The sequence below is a fragment of the Myotis myotis genome, unplaced genomic scaffold (genome assembly GCF_014108235.1).
Source record: "Myotis myotis isolate mMyoMyo1 unplaced genomic scaffold, mMyoMyo1.p scaffold_m19_p_20, whole genome shotgun sequence".
NCBI classification, from domain to species: Eukaryota; Metazoa; Chordata; class Mammalia; order Chiroptera; family Vespertilionidae; genus Myotis; species Myotis myotis.
In genome coordinates, this window is record NW_023416325.1 from 15,904,873 (window position 1) to 15,917,734 (window position 12,862).

The 12,862-nt window shown below is 56.9% G+C and overlaps 1 protein-coding gene across 6 annotated transcripts in view; it reads left to right on the forward strand.

Moving 5' to 3' along the window:
- The first annotated feature begins 705 nt into the window (after positions 1-705).
- The window catches only part of SH2B3 (SH2B adaptor protein 3), a 38,079-nt gene continuing 25,922 nt past the window's right edge, over positions 706-12,862 (forward strand). For 2 of the 6 annotated variants that reach the window (XR_004974860.1, XM_036353863.1), the window contains exons 1-2: positions 708-1,091; positions 11,572-12,315. Coding sequence is in view for 4 of the 6 variants with exons in the window: in XM_036353863.1 (XP_036209756.1) it covers positions 11,599-12,315 (717 nt within the window). In the remaining 2 variants the exon portion in view is untranslated. Of the gene's footprint in view, positions 1,092-11,383; positions 12,316-12,862 lie in introns of those variants that run through there. The other 4 variants (XR_004974861.1, XM_036353866.1, XM_036353865.1 and 1 more) reach the window with 3 other exon arrangements.

Here is a 12,862-nt window from a genome sequence, read left to right on the forward strand (position 1 = left end):
CCGTCAATCTCGCCCCACGTAAGGCCCGTACAGAAAATGAAAGTAGTCCGGGGGCGAGCGGAGAGGGAGGCCCGGAGGGCAGGGGAGCCAGCGGTCGGGGAGAGCTTCCTGGAAAAAGATGCACTCCTGGAGTGGGGCGAGGGGGGTCGGATGGAGGCACGGGCTGAGGCAAGAGCAGAGCTGGGGGCGCGGGGGCCGGGTGGGGTTGGGATCCTTCCCCAGGCGATGATGAAAGCTGCGGTAGCTATTGCACCGGCTGGACCCGCGCGTGCTGATAAGGCCCGGTCTGGGGGAGTCGGCTGGGGCGTGCCCCGTCCAGGCTGAGCGGCTCGGCCCCGCCCTAGGCCCCGCCTCTCCCCCACTCTGCCCCGCCCCCTCCGGCGGAGGCACTCGGTGGTAGGCAGGCGCTAGGTGGGCGGGGCCGGACTTGTCCGGCCCCTCGGGTCGTTCATTCCCTTCTTTAGGCTGCGCGAGGCGAACTCGGGTGGACGAGAGAGGGGCGTGGCTTAGAAAGGCCCCGCCTCTCGTCCGGCCCGCGTTCGAGACTCTCGGACCTGGTCAGCCTCGGGAAGCAGGAATGGTGGGCGGGGCCATGATCAGCCCCGCCCCCTCTGGCGGAGTCTGGCTCGCGGTCGAACAGGGGCGGGCTCCGCGGTGGCCCCGCCCCGGACCGGCCCCGCCCCTGTCGTGGCGGCCCTCCCCCGCCGGGCTCCGCTAGCACAGCCGGTTCCTCTTTACATAACGGCGCGGGGCGGAATGGGCTCGGGCCACCGCCTCCGCCCGGCCGCCCGCCTGGACTATCGCGGCCCGCGGTGGCAGCGGTGGCGGCAGCAGCAAAGTTTCCCCGGCGGCGGCCCGGGGGCGCATCCTCCCGCAACTGTCAAGCACTGGCGGCGGAAATGATGAGACGCTGGCCATTTTCCGAGCCCGGGTTTCCTGCCTGAGCCCCGCTCGAGCGAGCCGCGAGCCAGGAGCCGGCGCGCGGGAGAGAACGTGCCCGGGGCGGGGGCCCGCCCGCCCCCTCGGGATTTCGAGGGGTCGGGGGCGCGCGACGCCATGGGCCGGCCGGTCCCTGACCCCCTCTCTCTCAGGTAAGCCCGCCCCTCCAGCTCTCGCCTTGGGGAAGGGAGGGCTTTCGTGGGGGAAGAGGAGGCCCATGTCCAGTCCGTCCAGTGTCTGCGCACTCACAGCAGCCTGAAATACTGTCCTGCCGCTAACTCGCTTCGAGGTGCTCGGGGTGACCCTTCTCCAGCTCCTGTGCCACCCTCCGGGCGACACCCCCACCCACCCACACACGTGTTGGGGATGTAATGGGGATAGCCGAGGCGGTGAGGGAGGTGCCGAGAGAGGGTATGGCTAACACCCCCAATCCACCTCTGAAGGCAGCCCAGCCCGTCGAGGGCAGCCTTCCCGCTCCACGTGTGCCTGGTGGGGAAGGGTCGGGGGTCACCGTTTGCGACCTTGAAAGTGAAAGTAGTCCAACTGAGGACCTGAGAATGGAAGAGCCCTCCAGCCGCAGCTAGCCTCTCCTCTCTCCCAGGCCAGGCCATGTGGCTACCAGGGTAGCACCCCGATTTTGGAAGCCCCTCTTCCCCACTCCTTGCATTGTGGGGGTGAGCGGGGTCAGGTACCCCCATGCCACTGAATTTAGAGGTTCACAGGGTTAGAAAGTCCCAGACCCAGGTCTGTTTGGTCTAGGACCCTCACACCTGGGACCTGGGGCTCCTGACGCTCCTGGGGAATCCTCCCACCAAAGAAATAGAAGGGGGTGTGGGGCTGCACTGGGCTGATTGATCAGCAGAGCTGGGAGGGTATCTCAGAGGCCTTTAATGCCCCGTGAAAAAATCCCCTTCCTCCCTTTGGCCACCGGGGCTTTTGGGATGATGGGGACTGCATTTGAGGAACTGTATTTGCCTGTCCGGCTTCTTTATTTCTTTAGTTTCCTCATTCTCCTGTTTCTCTTCCCCATTCCCGGGGCCACTGTGATGTAGGTGAGGAGGTCACTGCCTGCAGCTGGGGGCCTCCAGGGAGGGGCATGGCCAGGCCGGCCCTGGTGGGAGGAAGTGAAATTGGGGTGCGGGCAGGGGCTTCAGAGTAGAGGGCCTGGTAATGCAGTGTCCGCAGGGCCAAGGTCCAGCTTTGGGGGCAGGAGGGGCTGAGATTTGATCCGAACCCCCCTTGCTTGGGAAGTGAGCATCCCCTGACACCTACCAGCTGCCAGGCTCAGCTGGACCACCAGCCCATGCTGCATTCCCACTTAGAGTCCAGCCACAGGGCCCTGCCGGGGCAGTGGGCGCAGGAGTCTCCAGGGTTGTGGGTGCGAGTTGTGTCTGGATTTACCATCACTGACCTGGCTGCCAGAGCGGAAACAGCTCTGTAGGCTCCTGGGACCCGGCCCTAATGAGGGGAGAGCAGGCAGAGGCCGCCTGGGCAGCCTGGGGGTCAGCGGATGAGAGGCCAGAGCCTGTTGGGGAAATTGGAAGGGTTTTTAATACACGTTTTCTGAGCCTTTTCCCACAACCCCCCTCTGGGAGGGAAAATCCTTCTGAGCCAAAGGGTGAACATTCCTAGAACTTGTCGGAGTCCCTGCGGGCTCCAGAGGCCGAGGCGAGGCTGGGAAGGGGGTGGACTGAGGTATCAACTGCTGGGGTCCGAGGACCTTCAGGGGCTCAGCAGTGGCCAAGGAGCATCCTGGAGACTCAGATTCAATTCTCTCTCTGCCTCTTTCCAACTGAGGGTGGGGGCAGGTGACACTCGTGAGCCTCAGCTTCCCATTATGTTAAATGGGGTAATAACAGGTTTGTGGTAGAGACTTAATGAGCTAGTGTATGAGAAGCACCTGCTGCCTGGCAGAGAAAGGGTTCAATTATAGGTGGAGGTGGTGATTTTATCAGGGCCATCATTAGTGTTACTGGCTATGGAAGCTCCGAGGTTCCCTGAATCTCGGGGAGAAGAATTCTGAAGACCCAGGCAGGAGGAGCCAGATGGTGCTTCCTGACTAGGAGACCTCGCTTAACCACCCCAGCCTCAGTTTTCTCACCTGTCAAATGGGAACATACCTATTTCTTAGGGTCTTTGGAGCCATAAATGAGTGAATTCACCAGGTGTTTACGATGGTGTGATCAGGAGGAGGAGGAGTAACAGTGTGAGATTGTCCTTATACTGTTTGCCATGGATGTTAGCTCTGCGTGTTTTCCTACCAGGTCCTCCCGATCCCCTCTCTTCTGAACCCTGGGCATGAGCCTTCCCTGATAGGACTTTCTAATACAAATCAGATTCTGGAGAGCCACTCCAGATATGGCAGTCGCCTGGGCCCAGCAGGTGCTGGGCAGGTAGCCCTGCAGTAGTTCAGTCTGTGGGGCCCTTTGGATGTCTGGGTCCAGCTGTGCCACCCTGGAAAACCCTCCACCTCCTGCATGGAACTTCTCCTTGAGCAGAGGGGGGTGGGGCTGGAGGCACTTGGAGGCACTCCTGCTGCCAGTCCTAAACCCCCGCCCACTTTGAGTGGCAGACACAGGGCATATAAAGCACTTAGTGCTGGGCTTGGCACTCACTAGATATTATTGTTATTGTTATTATTAACTGAGAGGCCTTTCCTGTTAAGTTCCCACCTCTCCCTGGTAGCAGCATGGGCTTTGGAGCTGAATATGGGCTCTGCTAGCTTGTAGCTGTGAGGCCTTGGGCAAGTTACCTAACTTCTCTGGGCTTCACTTGCCCATTGGGAGCCAAGAATCCCTGCCTCTCCAAGGTATATGAGCCTGTATGTGAGGTCATGCTCCAAGTGCATGAGCCTGGCACAGAGTGTTGGGTATAATTTCTATGGCTGTGTGACCTTGGGCATGTCCCTTAACCTCTCTGAGCCACAGGTTTCCTCATCTAGGACATGGGAGTACAAATGACTACACAATAAGAGACATGCATGTGCCTGGCATACAGTCAGTGCTCAATAAGTGGGAGCTACTGCTATTAATGCCCAAGAGGGGGCTGGCACTTAATTGCCAGGTTTCCAGGGAAAAGAATCCCCAGGGGGCCCTGGTTGTTCAGCATTTGGGACTGGGTGGGGCAGGAAGCTGCTTCCATCTGGCAGACAGGAGAAGCCCGCCTCACAGAGTCCAAAGGTGTCATGCAAGTTGCTCATTCCCAGCCAGACCCTATTCCCAGCTGCCCGTCCTCCCTGAGGAAACTGAGGCGGGCAGGCTGCCCAGGGGAAGTGACTCAGCTGGGGTCACTAGCTGAGTCAGGCCTAATTGGACCCAGGAGCCCTGTGCCCCAGCTCCCTGGCTTCTGGGGGCCTGGGGTCCATTGGGGACTAGGCAGGTCCAAAGGCCACAGCCGGATACTGCTTGTTTAGGCCCTGAAGCCTGGGTGACCAGCTCTCCTTGGTGAGGGCTCCAGGGTCCCACTGGCCATCACTGGGCTGCTCAGCCCAGTGTCCTTCCTCCCGGCAGGGCAAGGGGCACTTCCCCGGGAGAGAGAGCAGGTCCTCCTGGCGTCCCTCGGCCCGCCCAGGCCGGAAACCCGGCAGCTGAGCAGATGGCTGGAAGATTTTTCCTCCCACGCCACCCTGTCAGGGGTCGGCCATGGGGGCTGGGCTGCAGGCTTCCTTGTGAGCCGGCCGGGAGCCTCTGGGGGCCTGCCCGGATGTGGGCCCCCACCCTGGCTGGTCAGGGGGAGCCTGCCACTGCCCCATTTGTCCCCAGGGAGGCCTGGGAGGGAGGAAGTTTGTGCCCTGCTCACCGGGAGCTGACTCACAGGGCGCCTGACGGTGGGGGGCAGGAGGGAGGGGGGAAAGAGACTGGCCTTGGGGGACCAGGGGACTGGAAATGCGATTGGGGGAGGTAGACATAGAGGACTGGTAAGGAATCTGGTTTGAGTGCCATCTTCCTCACAGGAAGGCTCCAGAGAGGGTGATGAATGTGGGGAGAGGCACAGGAGTGGGTGGGTTTTGAGGGCACCACTGATTGGGGTGGGGAGCTTGTTGAGATGCTTCCCCTTGTTAGGGTCCCACCCTTCTCCCCTTTAGCTGGGGCAGTTAACAGGCAGGAGTCACATGCTGGGACTGGGAGGGGGTGGGGTTTGGAAAGGACTGCCCATTCTTGGGGGGATGGTCCCTGTCTTTCCCCACCTCCCCAAGCCTGGCTGGGGTCCGGAGTGTCAGACTGGGGGCGGAGGCAGAGGAAGCAGAGGACATTTCCTGTCTGGCAGACTGTACTGGGCTGATAAATGTCCCTGAGCACTAGGTGACCCAAGAGAGTGCATCAGGGCCCTGCTGACAGCCAAGGACCTAGGGCAGACCCACCTCTCAGCCTCCCTGGGGCCCCAGAACCTTTGTTCCCTACTTCCAAGATACTTCGCCACAGCCTTGCCAGCTTGAATGCTGTGAAAGGGCAGCGGGCCGCTTGCCAGGAAGTGTGTGGGAATCCCCCAACTCTCTAGGGCTCCTTGGGCAGATGGTCTGGGCTCCTGGAGAAAGTGCTGTGGGTGGGAAGGACAGAAATGCTCCGTGTGGTCTGGAATCAACCTGGAGGTTCCCCTGGAGGAGGGGGTCTCAGATGGTTTGAGACTTCCTGCCCAACCATCTGTGAGCTGGGGCCAGGAGTGCTGTGTACCTAGGGGACAGTAGAGGCTAAGACTGGCTCATTTTAACTTCATTTACCACAAGTTAAAATATCCTCCTCAAGCCTTGGCAGGTGGAATTCCCACAGTGGGGAAGGGCCTTCTCTGCACCTGGGCCTGATAATTAAAAGGGAAGTGTTAGCTTGCCGAGATTACATTACCCAGGCTGATTGGATGGAGGGGAGTCTGAGAGCCCCGATCTTGGGGCTCATGGGCCCCACAACTCAGAGCCAGGATTCCCAGCTGTTTAAGAGCCTGATATCTCCCTGACTTGGTAGAGGCTTTAGGGTTCCTTAGCATGGATGTGCCTGAACAGGGGACACAGACAACAGGCTAAGACTTCAGCCAGTGGACACGGTTGTTCTGAACTCGAGGTCCTGGAGGCAGACTCATCCCTATCCTGACCCCAGGATGGCCATGGACGAAGCTGTCATCATCTCTGTGTGTTGGCTGTGGGGATTTGGGGGAATCCTGGAGCCCTCCCCCACAACTGGGAACTCCCTGTCTCAGAAGAGTAGGCCGAGCAGGTGTGTGGGGGGGCCCCTGTGTGGAAACTGTTCATCCCTCTGGCTGCCCAGGCTCCCAGATGCTCATGGGAACCCCCAGGTGATTAATAATTGCTTTTTGCCAAGACCTTTTTAGCCCCTGATCCCAAGGTTGGCATGATCTGATCAGTTGTTGTCCTCCATGCCTGGCACATAGTAAGTGCGCAATAAACGGCTACCACCTGGGCTGAGGCCCGAGAAGGAGACCACCGTCCTGCGGCCTGGCTACCCACAGGGCCAGGAAACCTCCCCAGCACCGCGCCCTCCCTGGTTTGGGCCACAGCTGAGTGCTCCAGCTGGCCATTTCCTGACTGGAGCAGCCGCCTCTCCCCTGAAGAGCAGCCGCTTCTCCCCTGAGAAGGCCTTTTGTTCAGTTCCCGTGATGCCCCCTCCCAGCCCAGCCCAGCCGGCCAGACTCTCCCCCTGTGGCTTCTCGTGGCAGGCAGGCCTGACCTTCTCTGGAACTGGCACCTTTATTTTCTAACAATAATACTAATAAAATGGTAACAGCCACTTGTTTCTTGAGCCCTGTGCCAAGCACCCCACAGACTTCAGTCCCTAGAATACTCCTAGCCAATGCCAAGAGAACAGCAGCCCATTTTACAGATGGGGACACCAAAGCTCAGAGAGGGAAGCCCCTCTTCTGCATCACCCGGCGAGGAGGTGACCTCAGATTTGAATGGTAGCTCCACAACGGAGAGGTCAGCTGGGGGTGGGGGGGGCAACCCCCATGGGTTTCCCACTGCCTTTTCTATCGTCCTTCTGGGTCAGGAGCATGACTCTAAAGTGTGCGGTTTGGCACCCATCTCAACCGCAGGGGTTCATTAATTCATACAGCTGGTATTTCTAGAGTACCTCCTCTAGCCAGGCCCTGGGAGTGGGCAGGAATGGGAGGGCCTCTCAGTCCGCTGGCCGCACAGCCCTGGGTTCTAATCCCAGCTCTGCCCCTCACTCCCTGTGACCCCGGCAAGCCACTCCTCTAACACCTCGTTTTCTCAGCTATGAAATGGGCATAATGTTGGGACTCCCCCTCCAAAGGGGAATAAACAAGTGATAAAAGCAAAGTGTTTGGAACAGAACAGGGCACACGGACAGCATGAGCTAGTACCCTTTTAAAAATAAAAAATAGCCCTGACCGCCCAAAAAAGGACAAGTTTTTTAAAAAGTATAATAGCCCTAGCCGGTTTGGCTCAGTGGATAGAGCGTCGGCCTGCAGTCTTGAAGGGTCCCGGGTTTGATTCCGGTCAAGGGCATGTACCTTGGTTGTGGGCACATCCCCAGTAGGGAGTGTGCGGGAAGCAGCTGAATTGATGTTTCTCTCTCATCGATGTTTCTAACTCTCTATCCCTCTTTTTCTCCCTCCCTCTCTGTAAAAAATTAATAAAATATATTTTTAAAAAAATAAAAAATAAAAAAATATATAGAGAGATAGATTTCAGAGAGGAAGGGAGAGGGAGAGAGAAACATTATTGATGAGAGAGTATCATTGATTGGCTGTCTCCTGCACGCCCCCTACTTGGGATTGAGCCCGAAACCTGGGCATGTGCCCTGACTGGGAATGGAACCTGTGACCTCCTGGTTCATAGGTCAATGCCCAACCACTGAGCCATGCTGGCCAGGCTAGTACCCTTTCTTATTTTATTTTTATTAATTTTCACCTTATGGCTATTTTTCTGACCACCTGGTGGGTTGGAGACCTGGACAGGGGAACTGAATGAGACCTTTACTCATTCCTTCAATAACATTCACTAGGAAGCGAGTCTTCTTCATGGTATGCATTTGGGCACCCACAGGGCATTTTGGTGCAAGGGTTTCATCCTTAGCTGTGGGACCTCTCTGTGTGTTAAGTTTCTCCATCTATAAAATGGGAGCAGTTATTGGCCCTACCTCCAAGTATTGGCCCTACCTTCATTGTCATGAAGCTTGGGAGAGTTAATGTCTTGCAAGGGTAGTTAGAAAAATGTGTGAGGTATTGCAAGGGCTCAGTACACATCACTCTTATGGAGAAATTGGAATGGGGGCCATGGCCTGCCATCGCCTGGGCAGGGACGGAGCTTGGAGTGGATACAACTGCAGGGTTTGGCCCTGCAGTTGGACTTTGAAACTGACATGCAGGGGTGGACAGGGACAGGTGTTCCAGGCAAAGGGACAGGCAGACAGGCCCAGTGTTCACGGGCGGGTTGGGCCATTGGTGGGTGCTGGCCGCCATGCATCTACCAGAAGAGCCAGAGGTTGCCAATTCAGCTGAACTTTTGCATTCATTCATTCATCAACAGGTATTTATTGAGCTCCTGCCTATGCTAGGAACTGGGCATAGAACGGGGAGCTCCTGGCCTCGTTGAGTTCAGTTTGGTGAGCAATTAAATAATCATCACTGTTAAGTATGTGCCAGACAAGGTCAGGATGTGACTGGGGGGTGGGCTTAGGGAAGTCTTGTGTGAGATTGAAGGCAGACTGAGCAGGCAGGGCAGAGGCGGCATGAATGCATCACCCAGAGGCAGCTGGGGCAAGTGGGGAAGATCCCACAGGGTCCCGTAGGTGGGGCAGGAACTTGGGTCTGGCACCTGACAGCTCTGGTTCCCCCAAACTGTGAAGACAGTACCTGCTTCACATGTGTCAGGGCATGGATGTGGGGTACACCAGGGTCCACGTCACCCACATATGCTGGTAAAACCCTCCCCCTTCAGCCACAGGGCTTGTATTCTTGGCAGTGTGGTGGCCAAGGGCACAAGGGCTCCTTTCCCCTCCCTCTGCCTGGCTGCTTTTACTGATTACCTACTATGTGCAAAGAGCTTAATGTGTGTAGGTGCCCAGGACACTGTGATGTGCAAAAACTTCAGCTTGTGCCCAGCACCCTCCCAGCCGGGGTGTCCTGCTTGATCAGCTCCAGGGTCACCACCGGGGCCTGGAGATGGTGGGGTGAAAGAAACCCATTTTTGGGTTCCAATCTCCATGTGACATTTCAGTCCCATTTTCAAGGACTCTTTAAAACCACCTTATGTGGTCGATACCATACTGCTCCCAGTGTGACAGACTCTAAAGAATCAGGTGTCAGAGGCCACACAACCAATACATACGTGTGTATGTATGTGCCTGTGTATGTGTGTGAGCACGGGTGTATAAAGTAGCCCCAGGAAAACAGGCATTTCTGTCTGGTTTACTGTTGTATCCCAAGGCCTACCACAGTGCCTGGCACATAGTAGGCCCTCTATAATACTTTTTGGGGAGGTGAATGAGCAGCCATGTGGGCACCTGAGCCCAGCCTAGTTTAGTTGGAAGGAAGGCCAGTCCTAATGGTAACTAGAGAGCTCCAGGATTCAGCACCTTGGACAGCAGAGGGTTGGGGGGCTTCTGCCCTTTAATGGCGAGGTGCCTGGGGAAGGACCTAAGAGGTGAAATGGAAGGGAGCCCCCGCTGGGATGGGTGGGCAAGGGTTGGCTGTCTTGACATTCCTCCATCAGAGCAGGAAATATTTTTGCACCTCTTGTGAGTCTAGTCCAGCGGTTCTCAACCTGTGGGTCGTGACCCCTTTGGCAGTCGAATGACCCTTTCACAGGGGTCATCTAAGACCATCCTGCATATACGATACTTACATTATGATTCATAACACTAGCAACATTACAGTTATGAAGTAGCAATGCAAATAATTTTATGGTTGGGTCACACATGAGGAACTGTATTTAAAGCGCCAGGTTGAGAACCACTGAACTCTAGTCCATTTATTCCTTTTTTTAATATTTGTTTTTATTGGCAATAATACACTCCGACTGTAACATTTAAATAACAATAAAAGCATCCAACCCTTAAGCTTTTCTTACTTTCTGAGGCCTTTACATTAATTAACTCAATCCTCATAACACTCCTATGAGATAGGTATAATCATGGTCCCCATTTCACAGGTGAGGAAACTAAGGCAGAGAGAAATCAAAAAACTCACCCAAGGTCACACAAGTGTGGTGCTGGGATTTGAACCCAGGCTCTGTGTTCTCTCTTTTTTAAACAGGAGAAAATCAAAGGTTGAATTCATGCTCGTGGGGAATTCACATAAGCATGAAATTCCAAAGACAGTGAGGCAACATTGGATATATTGACTTTTTAAAAAATATATATTTTATTTTTTTATATAAGTTAATATCATAGTATCTTTTTTTAAAATATATTTTATTGATTTTTTACAGAGAGTTAGAAACATCGATGAGAGAGAAGCATCGATCAGCTGCCTCCTGCACACCCCCTACTGGGGATGTGCCCGCAACCCAGGTACATGCCCTTGACCGGAATCGAACCTGGGACCCTTCAGTCCGCAGGCCGACGCTCTATCCACTGAGCCAAACTGGCCAGGGCTTAAGACATTTTTTGACAAAGGAAAAGGGAGGTGGGTATTGTATCTCATAAATGAGAAGGGGTGATTTACAGATAGTTAGGAAAAGCCAGAAGTAACTGGCAGGAAAAGTCTTGCTAGGCAACTCAGAAACAACGGCATACAGGGTACCTAGCGAACAGTCTGTGTTCTTAACCATATTCCTAGAGACAAGTAGTAAGTCTTCCTCTGGTACTTCCCCTGCTCCCCGGTTCTTGTTGCTCCCAGAGGTCACCACTGTTCCTGGGTGGGTTTGCTCCAGCCACACTTTTCTTGCCCACCACCCACATTTATGTACCCACAGAAATGGGCAGTTGGGTTTTGTGTGTATGTAAACAGGATCGCAGTTTGTATTTTTCTGTGGTTTGCTTTGCTTGCTTCCTGGTGTACCTTGGAGACGTCTCCTGGGTGGTGGTGCTCTCTGACTGATGGGTGTATAGGTTGTGACAATTAAAAAAATCTGAGATGTTCTAAGTTAAAATTACAACAATCGGAGAGTGAAAGAGACAGAGCAGTTACAGCTGTGGGCCAGCTCTGACCAAAGACTGCTCACATTCATTCCTGTGTAACTGCTGAAATTTAGGATTAATTTCCAAGTGGCTATTTCCGTGATTATTGAACCCCAGGCGCCTCCGCTTCTAATTTACACATGAAGTTTCTAATCTGCTCCCGCAGGAGCAAACCCTTCTCCCCGGTGGGTGTGGGTGGGGGTGTTTGCATCAGTTTCCCCATGCCCTCTGGCTATAGCTAATGTAAATCCTTTCCGATGGACTTAACCCCCCCCCCCCCACACTTGATGTATAATCTGGCCTAATTAGCCCATTCTTTTGAAAAGACTTTCAGCCGCGGGAGCTAACATTTTGTGTGACTCTGGGCCGCGTGGCTCAGTGGTTGAGGGTGGACCTGTGAACCAGAAAGTCACAGGTTGATCCCGCGTGGGGCGCGATTTTTGACGTCGGTCCTGGTGAATGACAAGCCGCTGGTGGGGGCTTCCGTGGTGCGTTCTCACCTGTCTGCTCACTCCTTGTTGCCTCTCCCACTGTCTTTCAGCCTGGCCACTCCACCTCCGTCACCGCCATGAACGGGCCCACCCTGCAGCCCTCCTCCGCGCCCTCCGCCTCCTCGTCCGCACCCGGGGCCCCGGCCCCGCGGGGCTGGAGCGAGTTCTGTGAGCTGCACGCGGTGGCCACGGCCCGGGAGCTGGCCCGGCAGTACTGGCTCTTCGTCCGCGAGCACCCGCAGCACGCGCCGCTGCGCGCCGAGCTCGTGTCGCTGCAGTTCACCGACCTCTTCCAGCTCTACTTCTGCCGCGAGGTGCGCCAGGGCCGGGCGCCGGGACCACCGGCTCGTGACTACCGGGAGGCGGGCCGCGGGCCCCCGGCCAAGGCCGAGGCGCCTCCAGCCGAGCCCGACCCAGGCCCCGCCGCCCCTGCCCTGCCCAAGGCGCGCAGCTCGGAGGAACTGGCCCCGCCGCGGCCGCCGGCGCCCTGCGCCTTCCAGCACCTGCGCCATAGTCTTCGCCACATCATCCGCCGCCGCTCGGCTGGGGAGCTGCCGGCGGCCGGAGCCGCAGGGGAGACCCGGGCTAAGCCCAGCCTGGCCCGGAAGCTCCTGCCCTGGAGCCTGGCCCGGGAGCCGCCGCCTGAGGTCCTCAAGGAGGCCGTGCTGCGCTACAGCCTGGCCGACGAGGCCTCCATGGACAGCGGGGCACGCTGGCAGCGCGGACGGCTGGCTCTGCGCGCCCGAGGCCCCGGCGGCGCAGACCTAGTGCTGGAGCTCTTCGACCCGCCCAAGGTAGGCACTGCGCACGCGCGGCGGCTCCTGCGTCGTCGGGGCGCCAGGGGAGGGCGGGGCCTGTTTCCCGCCGGCGGCGCGGACCGCGTGCTGGAGCTCTTCGACCCGCCCAAGGTAGGCACTGCGCACGGGGAGGCGTCAGGGGATGGCGGGGCCTGTTTCCCCGCCGGTGGCGCCATGCGACGGAAGTTCCCTCAACCTTTTCAACACGGAGCCTTTTCTGAGAAGCACTCGGTGTGCCTTCGCCACAGCGAATTGTGAGAAATAAGGAGAGCCCCCAACACAGGGGTCCTGGTAGGACACAAGGCACACCGGAGCCAGGCAGCAAGGCAGCACCCTAACGTGCGCAGGAGGGTGCGGCCCGCAGAGCCTGGCGCCGCCGGAAGAGTGAGGCTCGCAGACCTGCGCCACCGGCTAATTGGCGGGAGGGGTTGACATTTGCTGTTTCAAAATGGCGGCCCCCGGGTGAGCTGCGCAAATGGCCCCCGCCTAAACTCCCTTCTTTGGCAGAAAAGATGGTTTATTCTCCCATAAGGAACCCACAGTG